Raw genomic sequence first — 21,839 nt, 5'->3', positions numbered from 1 at the left:
CCCTTGTGTCCTGCTCACATTTCAACCTGAATAATTCCATTCTGCCTACCTAAATATTCCTCTCATTTCAACTAGATACTTTATACTTCACTTTACACCCCAAAAGAACTGTGGAGTTTTGCTCACGAAAAGTAGCAGCTTGTGTTCCACTTACAATTGTCATCATTATTAATGGGATTTGGGAAATACAGTTGCCTGCCATTGGTGTTCTATTTGCTTTGATGGTCACGTTATCTCTAATATGCCCCCCGCCAATTCTTTGAATGAAGCTATGCTGGGAACACCACTGAAGTTTACAAGAATTAAAATTAAGTGACCCGGGGTAGACGTTATTGCATATCATGTCTATTTGGTAATGGCGCTGTATCACTTATACTGCCTGTTTCAAGTGCACTGCATTTTCAGTGGCTTCTGGAAAATAAAAGGCAATGTCTAAAAGATTTCAAATAAATAAAAACTGTCACAACTATCTGGTTTCATTGCTCAATTCTAAATTCGCTGCATTACTATTTACAAACCCTAACAGAAAACCATAACCCACAGAGAGATTTCTATTGGGAATCTTGTTCATTATTCTTGCATCTTAAAACATAACTAAAAGATTTACAGTATAGGGTTGTTAGCTTTTTTTTCTGTAAAGAATGGTGTACTAGGTCCCAGAACAGGCCGGTGCAGAAGAACCCAAAACAAATTAACACAAGATTATGTCATTTGAAGAAGGCCTTAGGGAAGAAGTCTCTGCAAAAGTTCATAAGGCCCCTACCTCAGAGCCATACTTCTAAACTCTCAAACTGAGTCAGCAAAACTAAGTCTCTGGACCCTGGTCCAACTAGTCACCTGAGAGAGAAAAGCTGCAACACGTGGCAGCCCACCTATAATGAAATCTGTTCATTCCCATATTCAATTTCCTCCTCTTGTTTATGCAGGCCAGCCCCAGGGCAGACTAGGGAGCTTCCTTGATTACCACCAGGCGACTTTGGTTGTGAGCTCTCAGATGTCTCTTAAAAGAATAGTATATTCCTTCCCAAATGGGCAGTGATTTAAAATAGGGCTGAAATGCAGTACAGTACATACCCTTTGAAATTATATCAAGCTAATTACTGTGAGAAAGTTGGAGATCATTCATTAGCCTGCTAAGTAAGTTAGGATTTATTAAGAATTATTTACAGTGCCAAACACCGGGTAACAGGAGTCGTCTTTTCAAATGTGTTCGTAGAGGACATCATGACAGTTTATTGACTGTGGTGCATCTAGAACAACCAGTCGCTTGGGTGCTTTTGTAAAAATCCATAGTATTTTCAAATGGACAAACCTTTTTACGTGAGCAAAACACGTAAGCAAGTCAAGCACTCCAGATAACAGTCAAGTGTCTTGAGCTGGCTGAAACACCAATAACTTCTGTTTACTGCCATCACTGACTACAGGGAAAATGTGACACTCAGCATTAAAAGAGTACATTCCTTCCATAAGAAGCCCTGGTTACATTTTTCAACTTGTTTCAAATGATGCTTTGGGTATCCAAGCCACACGTTTCTTACCCTATTGAAATGAAGCGCCTTATTTACACTCCTAGAGTAGTGTCCTTAACACACTCTAGTTAGTTTATTAAACCTGACCATCACAAGGAATGAAATAGAAGAAAAGGCTCTACTTCAGTAGCTCTCAACACTTCTAGAATACTGTACCCCTTTCAGGAGTCCAATTTGTCTTGCGAACCCCAAAGTTTCACCTCATTTAAGTATCTGCTTACAAAATCAGACAAAAATACAGACGTGTCACAGCACACTATTACTGAAAAATTGCTTACTTCCTTATTTCTATCACATAATTATAAATCAATTGGAATATAAATATTATACTTACATTTCAGTATATAGTATATAAAGCAATATAAACAAGACATTGTCTGTATGAAATTTTAGTTTGTACTGATTTATGTAGCCTGTTTTAAAGCTAGGCAAATATCCAGATGAGTTGATGTACCTCCTGCAAGACCTCTGCGTACCTCCAGAGGTACACATACCTCTAGTTGAGGACCACCACTCTACTTAAGATTGTGTATTTGAATCTGAACAGTCAGTCAATGGAGGAAAAAAATATTGGTTACACGTTGTGTCTAAAACAGGAGCGTACAATTTGGAGTACACTTTAGTGTACCCAAGACCACATTAGGGTTGCCAGCTCTCCAGGATTGTCTTGGAGTCTCCAGGAATTAAAGATTAATCTTTAATTAAAGATTGCCATGTGATGAAACCTCCAGGAATATGTTCAACCAAAATTGGAGACCCTAGTCCACATTGCTCCTCTAGTCTATGACTTGGTATGCATTCCTGCAATGCACGGAAACGTAGGTGAGATTCATTCCTTTTAGCCAGTTGCATGGATTCTTCTGTGGTCACTACCCTACATGGTTGGTTGTTCACTTGCTCTTCATGGGATGGATTTCTGGAGCACTGTGCAAGGAAATGAATCATTGTACATCATGGTATTCCAGTGGCATGTCATAATTATGCAAACATCTGCTGAACTGAGTTACCAGCCTCAGGGCAAATTAGAGATTATTTTTCTTTAAATGGAGGTGGGTGGGAGGAGAGAACACATTTTTTCTTGAGTAGAGAACAAAGGTCAAAGCCAACCAGACACTTTCTTTTTTTTTTTTTCCTTTTTATTTTAAAATGCTTCAGGTTTTTTTTCCCATGATAGTTCCCTTGCTCTCCATGCCCTGCACTCAAAAAAGTGACTTTGGCTACAGCCACTATCCAACCTCAAACCCCACCAACCATTGTGTATTTGGAGAAAAACTGAAATCCTAATAGAAAATAAACCAAAACATACATACATAAAAATAAGACAAACCCCTGTCCAGTCACAAATATGCTACAAACCACTTCAATAAGAGAAAGGACAAACTATGTTCATCAGGAACTAACATGAGCTGATGAATCAGGTAATTTTTAACAACTTTGGGATACGTTTTGTTCTTTAGGAAAAAAAACTATTCAATAATTTAGATTCTGATGTCTGTTTTATTTTCTTACAAACAACCAAACCTGCTCCAATTCTCTAATGTGGATTTGGTTTCATGTGACTTATGATGCTAAAATGGCAGAACTCAACTTGCCAAAATCATTATTGTGCTCAAATGAGAGAAAAACGCAAGGCTGTTATTCAAATCCCAGTTATGCACATCTCAATCTCTGATATAGAAATCAGGGACACTTAGAGGGGGTTAAAAAAAGTCTTACATACGCTAACTGGTTTTGAAATCTAAAAAGGTTTTGAGAGGACATTGCAAAAGATGACGACCGTCTTATTTTATAAAAACAGGTTTGTGTTACTGGGGCATGGTATCAGCTTCAGAGTATTACCCTAAACAAGCAATGTTACCAGCAAGGTACTATGCATAACAAAGGGAGCAAACAGTCATTTTTGCCATACTGCATGTTGCACACACAAGCATGAGAGATATAGGAACCACCAAATCAAAACATATGCCCATATTCATGCTTTACAAGACAGACTTGATCTTGATGTGTATACGAACAATGTTAGCATTTTGTACCATGGAACTGCTAAGAAACACAAGGCCAAATACATAGTCATAAACACACTATTTATTCAGGCAAAACTCCCAGTGACTTCAGTGAAGAATGGATCTGCCTCATTGCTACCATATTACATAGGGACTACATAGAGAATAATGCAGATAGAACTTTGGCTGTTCACTAGACGACATATTATTCAGCTGAAAACATTCAGAATGGAAAAGAAGAATGCTCTTCTTGCTGGTAATGAAAAGGCAGACTAATTCAATATAGATTCAAATTACTTGAGACATGAGGTAATGCATTTTATTGGACCAACTTTTCGAAAAAAGCTTTCGAATTACTCAGAATTCTTCCGATCTGATGAAAAGTTCTGGGCAGCTCGAAAGCTCATCTCTCTCACCAACAGAAGTTGGTCCAATAAAAAAAAATTACCTAATCCACCTTGTGTCTCTAATATCCTGGGACCGACATGGTTACAACTACACGACATTTTACATGTCAACAGTATTAGGATGTAGATTGCAAATAATCTACAACTCTAATTATAGGGAGAATAGTAGCTCCTGTGTGATTATGCATGTGATAAACGAGCACATATATTAAGGGTAAGCATTCACCAAAGCTCCCAAAAGGTGAAACTGCTCTGGGGTTTTCTATTTTATCTAGTTTAATCATTCATTCCAATAGGTTTGATCTAAAAAACTATATTTGCTTATGTTCTCATCTATGAACTTCCATTTAAATCTGATGCATTTGAATCACTTTAAAAAGCAACAGAACTAAACGGAGATGAAGGATCCTTGCTACTCAAAGCCAAGGAGTGACTGACAAGGAGGAACACATCATGGAGCACCCAGCCTTTCAAAAAGGGAGCTCAAGGAGGACAGAAAAGATTGCAACGCTTCGTAAGTGTGGGCATGCCCATTATGTCATGAGTTGCCTATCGATTTCACGACAGATGCATCAGTCAACACCTCAGCTTGCTTTCCTAGAAAGGGTGTGGACAGAGTGCCTGGTACAGAAGGACGGTGACTTTCCTCAGCAATGAAAACAGAAGGACGCCTGTTGGCTGAAAGGGTACTACTGTCAAATGTTACTGAAGAGGAAGGGGGAGGTGGAAACAGCAACAGGGCCAGATGATTAAAATACTGAGCTAGAGAGGAAGAAAGATTTCATTAATTCTCAACTTACCAGCAAATCTTTGCTGCTTTATCCATACCTCAAAGCTCACTCCATTCTGTAGGAGATTTGCTTCCATCTGGCTTTCCAAGTTAGGCATCAGAACTGGGTGTCTGATGAAGCTAAAACCATCAGCCCGTTTTCACTTACCCGATGTAGATGTTTCTTCTGGTGTGTCATGGGGCTTTTTGAAACATTGTAGTACAACATATACCAAACCACAATGTTTCTGAAGGTAAAGGGCCTTTATTATTGACTGAACTCAAAGACCATGTTGTTTTAATTGAGACACTGCTCTAAGAGCCATGGTTCTGACAGTCTGGATTCAAGCTAAAGCGATAAGACAACCAGGCTCTTGCTGGTTAAAGGCTTTGTAAAAACATCTATTCAAGCTCATATTCTTTTGCATTTTGATAATACAATAATTGCATTTACCAGAAACACATGCTGAGCGGATCATTTCAGAGCATTTTTCTCATTGTCTGGTACTGCCGAACACATCTGGGTTATATTTGCCCCATGTAAGTTAATAATGTTATGGGCTTTTAAAAAAAAATTAGCAAGATAATCCTAAAAACAACTCTTTCCAAAATAAAGCGGGGTGGGGAACCTTCAAGTTTCATCCAAAATTGTTTAAATGTAAAAATTACTTTAGCAGGATAGCTAAATGACAGCATTAACTATTGGTGGCATAGGAAGAAAACGCAAAATATCACAGACTATACACAGTTAAGCACAACACACTAGTGAAACTTAAGCCGTTTGGCCCCCACCCCAAGCCCATCTCAAACAACAGCATTAAAAATGCGAATGTGTTGGCACTAGAACTCAAAAACTCTTCGTGTTGTTTTTTGTCACTCTTAACTTTGGAGAATTGGAAACTTTAAAGCTTTTGGATGAAGCACAGGGGATGCTGACACCCTCCAGATTTTCACTGTAGTGGACCAACCCACATACAATATGGTGTAAAAGAATAGCAGATGGCTTTTCTTCTGTTCGCTCTGCTTCCTAGATATTAAGCTGAACCTGTGCTCTCACAACCATGCGTATTCAGCTCCCACAAAAAGGAGACAAGGCTTTAAAACTTAACAAACCTCTTTTTCTCAGACTGTATCTAACCCATTCCAGAGCATATCTGTACTCCTCTTCATCAGAGGTAAAAAAAAAAGTGTCCAGTCACAAAGGATGGCACTTCTGCTAGACTATGGAAAGATACTCAAGTTTTAGCCTTTATACAAGATAATTCTTAAGATGCTGCAGAGATTTCCTCCCCCCCCCCCATCAAATATGCACGATACATAATGGGGTAGGGAGAAGCTAAAGGAATGAAACAGCATTTGCTGTTTCTTCTCATCTTAAAGCGATTTAGATTTTGCTACAGTACCACCACCAACCTTCTTCAACTGATAATGCTCTCTTCATACCTTTCCACTGGCAGAAGAGTTAACATTCACTTTAGGCTGAAGTCCGACTTAAATCCAGCAGGACATGGCAAGCCTCCAAATGCTAAGCAATTTTTGTGCTTGCATTTTACTCTTTACATGTGAGGTCATTTGTTATCCAGTTTAGTCTCATATCTTTTTATGTAGGATCACAAACCCTACAGAAAGTAACTAATTTCACCATGTACAAATGAAAGAACATTGCACTTTGGGAATCTGGATATAAATACTTTAAAGTTTCTTCATCATGGATTGTGTACAGTTTTCTTTTCCCCTGTGTTTGATGAAAAGATGGGAGCAGCTTCTGATTACACTCTTAACTATACACAGCACACGCCGTGGGAAAAGTCTAATTGCATTTTACCCACCTGTTTTCAGAAATATGTAGTGATCTATTTCCTCTACAGATATTAGAAATGCAGAAATACACCCTGCTTGGGGAATATACCGTAAATTACACTGAAAAGAGGAGTAACCACGCTCAATATAAAAATACCGAAGAAACTGTCCACTGAATTCAATGGTAACAGTAAACAAAATAAAAATCACACTTTCTGTAATAGATAAGATTGATCAATCAATCCTGGGCCTCATTCTCTTCTCATATTAATGTAAAAGTAGCATAACTCTGCTGGAGTCAAAGGAGTGCCACTAGTGTCTTGCTAAAACGTATACTCTAGTTTAACCACTAGTTATGGATCTTTGTGTAGAAATCACTGCTTGACATTTAGTTGCTTATATAATGCAGCAGGTCAAAGTACAAATAGATCATAATGGGTCCATCTGGGTTTAGAACCTGTGAATCTATAAAAAACACTGGAGCAAGGAAAAATCAAGACACGTGAATCCCATATCAGCACTATGTAAACTGAGGCATAGTAACAAGCAGTATGAAACACAATCCTATCAGACAAATTAAATATAGTGGTAATTTATATATTAATTAACCTGATAAGATCAATTTATAAAACCATTGTCCAGAGGTCTGGAATTCTCGCTATAATTGATTACCTACAATAGGAATGGAAGATGATCAATAAAGCTATCAGGCAGACTAATGCTGGTTATTTATGCTTATTTCAACATAATAAAGAGCTCTCTTTTCAGGAGGAATGCTAAGCTGTTCAGAGGCACATGTGTTGAAGTTGAGATACACTTACAAAGTAGCCTGTTCCCAAGCTGGAAGGAGCTGAGCTCTGCAATAAAACACAAAGACAAAATGGAAGGTCAGTGAAGGTTTTTAACACGTTCCAATCCACATAGCTCATTACCAGCCCTTTCCAAGCTTTTCATCACTACATCACAGCACCAATGTGCTGCCCCTAGTCATCTGCTTCTGAAACAAACATGGTGATGCTTAATTTTTCCTTTTACATCTCTCAACGACTCTGAGATGGTAGCGTGCTATTTACTGAATTCCAAGCTTCCGCGGTGGACGTAATTGCCAATTTATTTGACAGGCAGCTGGGTAATGAATTAATGATGGCATTTCGCCCTGCAATGAGACTAAACAGACACTCATCAACCAGCCTCCCTGACATTCAATGCCCTGGACTCCAGCTACTCAGCTTTGTGGCCACAAAGGGGCAGGTGGGAGGAGGAAAAAAGATACCATAGACTGACTTCAAAATAAAAAGCCCGGTGGATTTGGATGACTTTTTCAGTGTATGACCTGTTTGCCAATTTATTCACGAAAGGCCCTGGCTAGTGCACACGCTGCTTTTCTAAAATGAGACATTTTGTAAACATAATTAGAAGACTGAAATGTAAAGAATATGTGAGCACAGGGAAGCCGCTACAGTCAATGTCCCATTTCCCAGACATTGTCATGAGAATTTCCAATTTAGACTTCCATATTTTTGACAACCCAAGGATTTTAGAAGAAAAACCAACCAAAGAACAAATCCTATATCATGAAAGAGACTTCAAAACTCAAACCTCTAAAATAACAAAGGGATCAGGTTTAAAATTTGTATAAAATGGTGTCATAAGATTGCAGTTTAAGGTGGGGCATGATTGTAATCTCTATATTCACAGGAATTAGGGAGATAGGCAGACCTAAGCACTTCAGTCACAATCCAGCTCATTGTCTACTACAGGGGTGGCCAAACCTACTCATCCTCTGAGCCGAATATGACAATCTTCAGAAGTTGGTGAGCTGGGGCACACCTGATGAGGCTCAGGGCTTCACCACAGAAGGTTCCTGACAGAGCTTGGGGTTTCAGCCCCACTCCTGCTGAAGCCCCGAGCCCCGTCAGATGCGCCCTGCAGGGCTGTAGCCAGAAGATCCTCCTTCCACTGGGGCAGAAGCCCCTATTCCACCACCCTGCTGCAAGGCAGAGGTTCCAAGCTCCCCCCGCCAGTCTAGTAGGTAGAGAATGTGGGGGACACTGAAGCAGCACTTGAACTATAAAAGAGGCACATGTGGCTCATAAGCCACAGTTTGGCCACTCTGATCTATTATATTACAGCACACGCTGTCCAATTGCTGATGGCCCCAGCCTGAAAGGTTTCAGACCATACTGGACAATGCACAAGGAAATATGATCTAGAGAACTGTTCTTTCCTGGCCAGGGAGATGGAAAAGACAACCTTGGATCATCAACGCTATCTCTAACTTGTACAGCTTGGTCACTCCTGTTCCCTGGCAGTCTCACTTGCAATAATATGCCATAAGGAGCTCCGAAAATAGCATGGACCACACCAATCAGACTTAACAAGCTCAGGGAAAACAAGAAGTGTTTGCAACACCATAACCCTCTATTTCAAAAGTGGCTGCAGGGAGCCCTAACAGGAAGTCCTCTCTGTGCTTGGACTCAGTCTTCCTGTAAGGATAACTTTTGATCACTGCAGCACACCAATGAGAGTGAAATTAATGCCTGATGAGGCCTATGCTGTACCAAATTCCAGTTATTTCATTGGAGCTGGATTGTGTCAACAAGCTGCAGAGTCACAGCAATGTTCATTGTAAATAATTCAGTGTACTACTGAGAGTTCATCAATTAAGGACCAAATAAAGAGGCTTGAAGTGGTTCTCTTCAGTGCCATTAATTCTTTGAAACATGGTTACTTGATCTTTCCCTTTGACCATATCCTGAAGGGCACCTGTATTCTGACATGACCCACCTTCTAGGGGTTCTACTATGACTTCTTAGGTGAACAAATGACTGAACCTGGGCTGGGCTGTAAAGGTTTGCAGTTGACAACCCCTACTGCTCTGCTTCACCTCATCCATCCCAACTGCTGAAAGTTTATAGTTGATGTTGCTTGATCAGAAATTTTCTTGTTTTCAACAGTCAGACTCCATTATCTAATCCTCCTTTATTTTTTTCCTTTTAAAGGATGTCATTTGCTCTGGCTTTTAGCATTTTATTTTATTATTGTCTATTTTATGCTATATAAACCGTACGACTTTACTGCAAAGTACTATAGGTGTGCCATTATCTTCACTAGGCTGCTATAGTTCAGGTGACAATGATTTCCATTCTAATTCCATTCTCTGACACTTGCAACTTTATAAAAAACGTGCCCCTTCCAGGAAGAAATTTCCCAAGACTGGATTTTGCCTAAATGTGGGGAGGGGGGGCGGGGGAGGAAGAGGTGAAAATTTCAGCAAAAATGGCTCAGACTAAGTACAAAAAGAGTAAGCAAACATATTTATCTATCATAATATAATTCTTGTGACCCCTTCCATGAAAAGCTCCAGTGCTGTAAACGCTATGGGTACAAAGTTGAAATTTAGCAATGAAATGGCCTTAATTGAAGATAAATGCTTTTTGGACTTCTAGGGAAATTTGGTTTTGATTTGACTGAATTATGACCCTTTGAGCACTGCAAGCCAGATATGGACAATACGTTTTGCACAGGGATTTTGTTCATCATGACAAGCATGTGGCTAAGAAAGCCTGCCAGCCTAGCTTAGCTGTGTTGAGTACGGGCAGTGCATACAGGCTGACGCAAGGACCATGTAAGCAGAAAGCTTCTGACCTTTTTGACATCTCTCAATAGCTAAATGATCATGCTACCCTGTCCCCAGCCTTGGTACAAATCGCTGAATGCATGCAGCATGTTTACATGCCCCATGCTGAGTCATGATCCTGCACTGGTTGGCATTATTTCTTCTACATTTAGAGTGCCTATATTGGATAAAATGGTTTTGCATTTCATCCAGTATAAAATACAACATTGATACATACCATTCAATAGTCACACAACCATCAGGAGAAGCCTGCATAAGAAGCCCATGAGCAAAAATGTGACAAACAGGTCTTGCAGAAGCTCTTGTTTAAAATAAATTGTTTCACTTTTAATTTATTTATTTATTTTTAAGAAAAGAACTCTGGGGCCAGGAGCAAAGTAGTAGTAATGCTCTTGGAAGTATCAGCTTATTGTGTACCAAAGAAAATTGCATCCTTCGGGTCTTGGAAGGCACAGTTATACCCATTTTGCATATATATTGTGCATTACTTGGGGATCCGGGTGGGGAGAAGGGCTCTGTTGTACATATTTGTTCTGGCTATTGTTTATGCAGGTCTGACTGAATGAAGGAACAGTGGGTATCATTTCAATTTCTGATGTCAACATCAAATTACTTATTTAATTTCATGCCTGGCGAAGCATTGTATAGCTACACGCAGAATCATTTCACTTCATTTGTTATGCTGTGTTTTCTCGGCGATTGGCTTCCCTTCCAACTGACAGCTTTAATTACGACATGAATTTGATTGCACTGCCAAATTAACATAATGCAACAAAGCATTTAAGCTCCTAGCCTCAGACAAAAAAAGAGACAGCATGCAGCCCATCAGCTTCTTGTGCGCCTGCCCGTGCACGCACACACACAAATTGGTATTATTCCAATTTGGATACCTCCCAGAAAACAAAATATTCTGAAGGAGCGGAAATGCTAGGAGTTAAACAGCCGAGAACTCAAGGGCTAACCCTTATTCTGGATTTTTTGGACTGAACATTATTGTAGAAGAAGCTGGAGGCAGAGAAGTGCAAGTGTCCTAATATCTGAAGCTGAAACTGATGCGGAGGGTGAGGGCCGAGTGATAACATGATGACTTTGTTGGCGCCTGGTTCCTTCACTCTTTAATCAGATCTCAGCATATCTCCATGCGTGGCATTGAGGCTTGTCTCCCTTCATTCAGAAGCCAGCATAATCTCCTCTCTAGCTTTGGGTACCCTGTGCACTTGGAAACACAGCCAGAAAGCACGAGAAACTGAGGCACTCAAGAGAGAAGCTATGTGCTTTTCCGGGACCTTGAGATGAGATCTGGGGAAGCAGAAGAGGCACCATGTGTGCAGAGTGTTGAAGGGGTTGGGAAAAAGATGGAACAGGGTGTATATTTTTCCTGACCCAGATGTTTCTTATCCGGTTATCAAACTGGAGTTCTAAACAGCGTGATTTTGATGCCATTGGTAAGTCATTATTCCTCATAATGATCATCTCCTACCTGAAACCATGGAGGAGAAAAATAGCAGATTTTACAATTGCTACCCATGATCTAGAGCAATCATATAACTTCTGCGTGAGAGAGAGAACAAGTCTCATAGATCGGAGATGACAGAACCCCTCAGCTATTTGTCACTATCCACATTTGTACGGTGTGCATCCAAGTTAGGGCTGGATGAACCATGAAGGATACAAGAATGGATTTCAATGGGACGACTCAAGTGCTTTAAGTTCACATGCTTAAATTTGCTTCAGTGCTTTGCTGCATTGAAGCCAAAGTGCTCAGGATCGAGCTTTTGTGGGGAGTTTTGCAGTGTGTTGACATTTTTACTCTGTCAGAAATAATCATCAGTGGTATAGTAGACTCGTTGGCTAATCCCCTTAACACTCTAGGATGTTTACCATCCAGGCCTGCTGGCTGCTATATGCTCATTCCCCCGCACAAGGATTCCCTTACCTCCCCTGGCAACTGAGGGAAGGAAGGTGATCTCAAGAATTTCAAAAAGGGAAATCAAAGCTGAGTGAGTTGAGAGAGTTCCAGGCTGAGGAAAAGAGAAGGCACTGCCATGTTGTCTTAAAGCAAAATCTTAACAGAATGAATTCCACTATTGGTAAGTTTTTGATGAGATTAAAATGACTATAGCACCCTATATATTCCCAGCTACACATAAAAAGAAGGTCTCCAATTTCTCTGCTTTAGGGCCCTTAGGCGAGCTCTATCCAGAAAGCAGAAAGTAAACGGTTATTCCAAAAAGACGATAGAAGAAGAAAGAGAGAGAGAGAGAGAGAGAGAGAGAGAGAGAGAGAGAGAGAGTGTGTGTGTGCGCACATGCATTGGGGGTGGGGGGGCAGGTGGAAGACTGGTTTACAAACTCAAACAATGAGATTTATCAGCTCACTGTCCAACAGTTGCTGTCAGGAGCTGTCAGGTAATCATTCTCCTTAATTTACCAGAGGTCAAGTTTTCTGTTAATTACATTCTTTTGGAGAGTCAAGGGGAATGGGGTGCAGGGACAGATGGAGAAAGAGGGGAGGGAAATCAGTTTTGCTGCATTGCATTTGACAAGAACATGGGGCAATTCTACTTCCTACTGTCTGATGCTATTTCAAAACTCATTAGGAGACAAGTCTCCTGATTAACATGGTCTTTTCATAATATTATTTTCTTTTTGGTTTTGACCAGTGCTCTTGCAAGTTATGCAAATTACCTGCTTGGATCTCATCAGGCTGCAAAGGAATGACCCCTTGTAAAAATACTTTGACAATGTCTGGTTACCCAAGGATAGCAGACACATTTATAAAATGCATAGTTGAAAGATATCTGTCAGGAGAGGGAATGATGCCACTGACAAGTGAGTTTGCAACTGTTAATTAATTATACTATTCCCCCTCTTTCTGCGTCTGTCACTGGGCTATCACTTAGGTTTCTCATTAAAGCTCATGAAGTTAACATTTCTATATCAACAGCTTACTTACAACTGGAGATTTGAAAAAGGATTATCCATCTAAAATATATGCATTCCCTTCATTATACATCTTCATGCAGGAACCATGCCTACTGTTCTAGATTGTATGACTACCACAGTAGAAATTCATCATGTTGAGAGTCCAAGATTTACTTTTCTAACCTGTGGGCTAATCTCAATGAGATATTTTAAATTTTACCCATATTTTCCACTGAGTACACAATCTCGTTGTGTATTTTTCCCAGGTGAAAAGTGTCTATGTCAGAGAAAATTCTGCAGCGAGAGAGATGAAGAGAGATCTTAGTCTCATCTATTATTCTTTTCAGGACAATCAGTGTTGGCAAATAAGATGCAGACAGCCTGCACCTTTTAAAAATATATTATTTTTAAATAACACTATTAAGCTCTCAAATCTTGTTTGTTTGAAATAATGCAATTCAAGGTGGGATCTCACGGAGCTGGAAGTGAAACTATCAGAGCTGTTCATCTGTGAATCCATCTTTAAAAAACAAGGTTTCTGCTGTAGCCTGAGAAGGAAATGTACAAGGATATTTACTTTTCATAACTGAAAGAATCCGAAAAAGGCTGGAGGCCACCGCAGGCCTAGATAACAAGACATCCATCTTATGCATGCTTCTTAAGTCTTAGCTGAACTGGCAGCACTGGACAGTGATCCAGGGGTCTCTTGAAAAGGCAAGTTTCAACTGTGTTATGTTATCAAAGCATGACAGGGCTTGCTATCAACTTAGGCAAAAGAAATAAAAAAAATATATTAATGAGATTATTGCTGAGATCCCCGCTCACTGATAATGTAATTCTCATGTGATCTCTTGGGTGATTAATGGGAACAAAAAGTGTTTCCCTCCTCCTTTCCATTATCTGCATTGTGAGGTTGAAGACAATGTATTGCCAGGAGACATAGGATGCATGTCTGTAAAACTAGGGGACTGGAATCAGGAGCACTGGGGTCTATGCCCAGCTCTGGTACTGACTTGCTGTGAGGCATTCGACAAGTCTCAGTCCTTGGGTCCCCATCTTCAGTACATTGCAAGGCTTGCATAGATGATGATATGCATGTGTAAAATATTCCAATCAGCCCCAAGCTGCAGTGCAGGCACATGACACAACCATGACTACAACCGCGAAGTACAACGAGTGTTGCCAAAAGATCTAAGTCAGTGGAAAATCTCAAATTACATGCTGAAGTCAACCACCTCTCCTTTGATGGTATCTTATTGCACTGATAACAGCCTTACCCTATGGCTATAAAGGGCAGGCTTTAAAACTAACATGAGGCCACCCATGAAGGTTGAGTTTAAGGGAGCGATGGGCCCCTAAAATAATGGAGCAAAGGAGAAAGAAAGATGGAGGTGGTTTCATACCGTCACATCAGCAGTTTAGGAGGCTATTCCAGAAGTACTGCACAGGCAGCTAGAACTAGCTCTGTACCTTGAGGCTTAAATTTGCCAAGAAAATGGGTTTTAAAAAAAGTTCTGCTTTTCTCAGTTTCATTTCTGCTCAACTAGATCTCATCTGTGCAAGCCACCCTATGTTACCTGTCTTCCAAATTTGAATACCTATTTCTGAGTCTTGGGTATCATTTATTATGCACTAGAGACATAGGACCAGACCTTCAGATGGAGGGGGTCTGGTGAAATGATGATAAATTAAACCAGCTGAGGATCTGACCCATCAAATGTCCTATAGATAAGCCATTGTATTTTTTTTAAAAAATCCATCCCCTGGGTTAGATGATCTAATTACAGCAAAAGAAGATCCATTTTGTTCCCAGAATGTGTCTACTCTCATTCTAGGCATTGGTTGAATAACTGATGCATGGTTTAAATCGGTGAATGGTTAATACTCTGCAACAGAGAGAGGAAGGAAGCTTTGTTTTTTGCATGGAGAGATACCCTCTCATCACTAGTACTGGCTCCTTCAACGGGAAGTTTGGCCAAGCAGTGGAGGCAAAACTTGTGCATGTTATACCTGTTAGCCATGTTATACCTGTTCAGTGCATAAAAATGACTTGAGCCTCTCCAGTTCTCCAACACCTTCTGCAAGTACGAAATTCGCTACAGTAACTACATCCCCCCCCTTCCCATCCTGGGTAAGAGCCTACCGTACTTATCAAACTAGTGTTCACTGTGCAGCTAATTATACATAATCTATCTACGGGTAACAGATTAGCTCTGAGTTTCACCGTTAAAGTATCAGCATGTATCACCGATGAATGTGTATTATGTATGCAAGTAAAATAAAACTAATGCATGGCCTGTAGGCTTTAGGTCTGTGAGATATGTAACTTGTCCACAGAAAGCCACAGAGGCCTCAAGCAAGTTGGCATGCCGAGATAACAGACAGAATTCTGTATCAGTAAACTGTAAGATTACAGTAAAAGATGGGTTTGAATGCTGATGTTCTGGAACTATGCAGCAATAAATGGGAAAAATCTGCCATAACGTACCAGTTAATACCACAAGATGTCCAACAGTACCATTTCAGGCGACTCTGTAATAACCTCAAGTTGCTATGGGAACAAGGGGAATGAAGGGGATAGCCTATGAGAGATGGGTCACCCTAAAATTCATGAGGTGTTGAAGTGCAAATAAAGAAAGAGGATGTCACTTTAATGCATATGCATGAGCATAGTTGGCATAAAAGAAAGCCAGGATAAAAGCTGTTGCCTAGCCTGGGAAGCATTAGGAGACACCCACCAGGGGCAGCCACCTGATAATTATCCTACTCCTTTCGATGTTTCCCCAGGGGATGGGAGTATGAAATCATTGATGCTGGACAACGTATGGTTTGTCTCTATCTGTGTATTTGCAGTAGTTGTGGTGTCCTTTATCTGCTTAATGAAATTGTTAATAAAAGGACATTTGACAACTTGTGAGTGTATTACTTTGTGGTCACTTTTTCTCACGTACTCCCAGAGTCTCTAAATCTACCCCTATTTATCATGGTGGTTCTCCCCCCGTTAATCCTGATGATGTTGTTCGGGAGCTCGAATCTTGGGCACACGTCACTCTGGTCTAAAATACCAACCTACCAATATTATAGAGGCTACAACCGTGTAGTTCATTGCAACGTAACAAATAATCAACTCTTTTCTTTCAACTGGCTGCAAGTGAGTGACCCCCTACACACCAATACAGACTGTTACTAAATTTAAAAGGAGTCCATTCCACAAGGGGGCAGGAGAGCCACACCCCACTAGTGAGGTGGGCAGGAAGAGTTTAGTAGCACATTGCCCCTCAGGGGCCAAATTCTGCCCTGATTTCCACCCTTCAAAAAAAGGATGCAACTCAGGGCAGTATTTGGCCTCAGGATTTTTACTTACGTCACTGAGTCTTTCCCGAGAGCTGCTCCGATGGAATCCTTTCGATTCTCCACTGGCACTTTCATTGTCACTGTCTCGGCAACTGTTCTGACCTGGCTTGAGCTGCAGAAGACAGACAAAGCACATACAAAAAGCAGAAGTTTAGACTGGCTCAGATAATTCTTCCTCTCTGATGATACTCCTTAGCGCCACTGCTGTGGCAGCTTTAGTACCGCAAGGGCAAGATCCAGCCTCAGCATCTACAGGTTTCTGACAATCACAGACCTATTCCAAGTGGTATTACAATTGCACATGAATGTCCAGAGTGTCAGTCAGCTGAAATACAAGCAAACAAGGTCCCTGTCCCAAAGAACGTAACAATTTAAGTCTTTTAACCTGAAAACATTGAGCCACATAAATAGTTACTTGCACCACTGAGATTGCTTGTTTTCATAAAGTTACCAACCCCCGACTAAGCATGCACACCATCAATGCCTAATTTAGTAAGATCAACTGAGGATCTACAATCAACTGAAGACACTTTAGAGAGGTCACGATCTTCACTATGGGGATGTTTTGGAGGACTGGAGCCTAAATTCTTTACTTAGTTCCATAAAAGCTTCTTGGCTGTTCTATATATTCATAAATGATAAACCTTGGAGGTTAAAAAAATCCCCACTCTTTCTATGTGTCTGAGAACATGTACTGCCTTCGGATGCTGTAGATTGTACAAGTTAAACACTCAGAGTATTAACGCAGTTAGACTGCTGTCTAAACGTGATATAATTAGTAGAAATGAGTGAATCCTGACAAAACGTTTCTATTTATCTACATTTCACTACCATTTGCTCGATTTTATGAAATAATTTGCTTCTGCCCTTTTGCATTTTTTCTGTGAACATTTGTGTGACTGGGTTCTACTGGCATGAATATTTGTAGAAGACAAATTTCAAAGCTGTGAGTATATATGGAAACTGAATTTTAAATTAACAGAGTATTTTGCACTAGAAGTGCACATAGGAAGAATACTATGGGATTTATCAGAACAAATCACAACCTTGCAACAGCTGAAGAACAAATACCAAATATTGGCATAGAGGTATGCAGAATTAACTATAAATAACTAGCAAAACTAATCATCTAATTCTTTCTACTAATGAATAAATTCAAGGCGATTGTGATCTGCTCACAGGTGTTCCATGAATAGCAAAACAAAATCTAAAAATGGGATTTTCAAAAGAGCTTGGATAAATTCTTTATTGTGAATTATCCTCTGAGCACAAATACTTATAAATCTGTCCAAGGAGTTTTCCACTGTTTCACTGTGCTTTCTGGAGTATTTATAAACACTCCTGTTCTGTCTTGTCCATATAGGAGCTGAGAACCACAGCATTTCCAGCTCCTATCAGTTTCAGCAGCAGAAACAAAAACGTCTCCGTTCACAGAACTACATCTTGTCGACCAATCCAAGCTCTTATTCTTTTACTTTATTTACTTTTTTATTTCTGGTCTATTTGCCCTACAAAGCATGCTGCAAGCTTTTCCCAGCACACATGTACACACGGACTCTCACACACACCCACACTTACTCTCTTCTCCTCCCCTCATGGGTTTACCATGTGAATGCATGAAGCATCTTGGAACTTCTGCCCTAGTAGTAGATTGTCACTATTCCCCTTCTCCCCCGCCACTCCCACAGAATTTGGTCAAGAACAAACTGCTAGGAAAAGTAAGCGCTCTGCAACTTGTATTTCCTGCTATGAAGGCAACTCGTCTTCAATTTCACCTTCTCTTCAGCTGTATTCTGAGACAACTGATTTTTTACACAGTTTATTTAAACTCCTTTAAAGATATGCACTTCATACCCCAAGACACTAGAAGAATGTATTTTGCTCTTGCTAAAAGAAAGGTAGTCCAGTGGACTGGGAGGGGGGTGCAGAGAGGCGGAAGGCACCTGGTATCTATGCCAATGCCCAGCTCTGCCAATGCCCTAGTATGTAATCTTAAATGAGCCACTTCACCCCTGTGCCTTAATTTCCTCAACTGTTAAATGGGGATAATGATACTTTACCTCCTTTAAAAGTGCTTTGAGACCCTTGGTTGAAAGGTGCTATTTCAGAGCTGGACATTGCTCTTAAACAGTCCTTCACAGATAGGGTTGCCAACTTTCAAATTGCAGAAAATCTAATATCCTTGCTCTGCCCCTTTCCTGAGGTCATGCCCCTTCTCCAAGGCCCTGCTCCCCACTCACTCCTCCTGTCACTCACTCTCTCCCACCCTCACTCATTCATTTTCACTGGGCTGGGACAGATGGTTGGGTGTGGGAGGGGTGAGGGCTCTGGGGTGAGTCCAGAGAGCAGGAGGGAGTGCCGGGCTTGGGATGTGGGTGTAGGCTCCAGGAGGGACTTTGGGTGTGGGAGGGGGCTCAGGGCTGAGGCAGGGCCACCTGAGGGGGTGAGGGCTCTGGGTGTTGCTTACCTCAAGCAGCTCCCGGGAAAAACGGCTGGCATGTCCCTCCGGTCCTTAAGTGGAAAGGCGGCCAGAGGGGCTCTGCACACTGCACCTGCCCACTGCGATTCCCAGCCAATGGGAGCTGCGAGCCAGCACTTGGGGTGCAGGCAGTGTGCAGAGCCTCTGTGGGTGCCCCCAAGCTGGAGAGATGTGCAGGTAGCTTCCCGGGAGCTGCACAGAGCCGGGTAGGGACCATGACTTAGCCCTGCTGCGCCACCAACTGGACACCCGGCAACCCTATTCACAGGGGATTTAAAATATAAAAGCGCAGCATCCACAATTATCATAGGAAATTCAGAACCTTTTCAGCAGTCACCTACGGCTCTCTTATTTATACCACAGCCCACTACCAATTGGGTGGCTTGTGTGCATTCATTTAATAGGCCTGTGGTATCCCCTCACGAGCCAAACTGCTAGACCTGTGTGAAAGTTTTGGGGGCAGATCCTCAGGGAGTGGAAATGCACATAGCTACCATGATTTCACTCAGTTGAGATACTCCACATCACACTCTTTACAATGGAACATAGACTGAATGGGTTGGGAACAGTGGTGCCCTCGTGACGGTGTCTGCGCAGACTGAGGTTTATGGGACTGAGGGGAGAAGGAGAGTTAGGGAAAAAAAACTTTCCATAATCCCTACCCACGAAGAAGAAATTATTTCATATCCTCTAAAGACAAGCTAGCTGGGCTCTGACGGCCAGAAATGCTCTCAATGTGGGGTAGCGGCTAGAGTTCTCTGTGGGAAAACACCTAGCTGAAGCAAGGGTGGATGCGCATAAGAGAAGAATGTTTCAGAAGCTCTGTCAGACCACCTCAATATCCACAGTTCCTGCCTCACCATATGCTCAGTCTCTTTGCATTGGCTAAAGAAAGAAAGCTCTTAGGTCCCTCCAGCACAGGAGTGGGCAAACTTTTTGGCTCGGGGGCCACACTGGGGAATAGAAATTGCATGGCGGGCCATGAATGCTCATAAAATTGTGGTTGGAGTGTGGGAGGGGGTAAGGGCTCTGGTTGGGAGTAAGGGCTTGGGGGTGGGGCTGGGGGATGAGAGGATGGGGATACGGTACAGTGCTCTGGGCTGGGATTGAAGGGTTTGGTGAGTGGGAGGGGGATCAGGGCTGCAGCTGGGGCAGGGGCTTAGGGAGAGGCTCAGGGGTGCAGGCTCCAAGTGGCACTTACCTCAGCTCCTGGAAGCAGCAGCATGTCCCTTCGTGTGGAGTGGCCCCCGACCCTGCTAGAGTGCCGGAGTGGGGCCATGCGGCTGCTTCTAGGAGCTGCATGGTGCAGCCCCCGATGCTGCACCGTGGATCGGGGCCATGCCGCGGCTTCCAGAACCGCATGGTGCAGCCCTCGACCCGGCGTGCCAGCTGGAGCGCAAGAGCAGGGCAAGCCCCAGACCCTGTTCCCCAGTGGGAGCTCACGGGGCATCTTAAAACGGCTTGCAGGCCGGATCCAGCCCAAGGGCTGTAGGTTGCCCACCCCTGCTCTAGCAGCTGAAAAATTTTTAAAAAAGGAAAAGAAAAAAGCTGATATAAATGTTTATAACATATTATCCTAACTGAAGTAAGTACCATGGCTAAGCCATAAAGTCTCAGCTAGACAGAACATTATTGCAAACGTAATGTCTTATCAGACCAATCTAATGGATCTGTTTTTCGGGTCATAACTAATTCAAGAGGTCTAATCCTTCATATATAATTCATAGATCTTATCTATGACCAAGATGTACTGTAATGTTATGGCCCCAGCTTTAAAATTCAACCAGCCTCAGGAAAATAGATCTACTTTCACTAACTCGGTAGTGTGTCAACAACTGCTTGGTGGGGGAAAGACTCCTACTGTTACTGAGGCTTGAAGATTTTTTTTTTTAGCAGCAGTTTTTCACATTTTTATACCAGAGTTTTTGGTATCTATTTTATTTAATAAATATTTTCCTGTCTCACTATTTAATCAGAGCTTCTAACTATATCAGTAGCTTTCCTCTTTCAGCTCCTGCACTTAGTTCTCCTCACAGAGAAGAAAATGTACAGAACAGCTTAAAATAAAAACCCAAAACAGTGTGAATATAAACTCAGTAATAAAAGCAGCAGCATTTTTTCATTGTTGCAGGAAGCCATCTTTTTTCTGTGCCAGATTGTATGGTCAATAGGTCCTTCAGTCATTGGGATGCTGATCTAATTATGCTGGTTAACCATCTTTAATATCCTGCCAGGAAATTTTTGATCATTGTTTTCATTACTCTTGCTGAAGACCTAACAAACTCCTGTCATTGCAGGACTCAGCAGAAACTTAATTTATTTGGTGCACAGCTTTCAAGCATTAGCTATCAGCACTGCCCATTTTTATAGTTCTCCCATTAGGTCGTGAGTTCCAGCTCGTTAAAGGGAGAGAAGAGAAGCCCAGCAGGTGTCATTTTTCCAGACACAATTTACAGAAAGTCAGAGGATATGCCTGAGATATCTGAGCCCGGAACTCAGGACGAACAACGCGAATTGTGTAGACTGCAGAGCAAACTCAGAGGCAAGTCCAGGTTAAAATTTCTCATTTCTCCACATTTTCCTTTGTTTTTCCAAGCAGAGATTTTCTCATGCCAGACTGCTGTGGGTTTCCCTTTTATTCCAAAAAGGAATAAGAAAGTATCAAACTGTACCGTACTAAAAAAATATGAAAATTGGCCCAATATCTTCTTTAAAGACACTTAAGCTTACACATGCCCACGCATGTGAGGACAGTTTGAATGGACAAGCAATCTCTCACTACAGTCTCTTCACATAGATTCAGCTGGTCAAAGTTAGAGAGACTGCAATAACATAATCCTAGTAAAAAGGACTGCAAATAAAAGGTTAGATCCTCAGCTATTCTGGCATGGGCAGCGGGTGAACCTTCCCCTGGGGGAGATTAGTTCCTGGGCC

The 21,839-nt window shown here is 41.5% G+C and overlaps 1 protein-coding gene across 7 annotated transcripts in view; it reads right to left on the bottom strand.

The window, feature by feature from the left end:
• AUTS2 (activator of transcription and developmental regulator AUTS2) overlaps window positions 1–21,839 on the bottom strand; it is a 939,222-nt gene that overhangs the window by 480,812 nt on the left and 436,571 nt on the right. For all 7 annotated transcript variants that reach the window (XM_050929475.1, XM_050929479.1, XM_050929478.1 and 4 more), the window contains 2 exons: window positions 16,437–16,538; window positions 7,330–7,365 (listed from right to left, as the gene is read on the bottom strand). In XM_050929475.1, coding sequence (XP_050785432.1) covers window positions 7,330–7,365; window positions 16,437–16,538 — 138 coding nt within the window. The remainder of the gene's footprint in view (window positions 1–7,329; window positions 7,366–16,436; window positions 16,539–21,839) is intronic.

The sequence above is a fragment of the Gopherus flavomarginatus genome, chromosome 19 (genome assembly GCF_025201925.1).
Source record: "Gopherus flavomarginatus isolate rGopFla2 chromosome 19, rGopFla2.mat.asm, whole genome shotgun sequence".
NCBI lineage: Eukaryota > Metazoa > Chordata > Testudines > Testudinidae > Gopherus > Gopherus flavomarginatus.
This window is presented reverse-complemented; position numbering and strand designations above follow the sequence as displayed.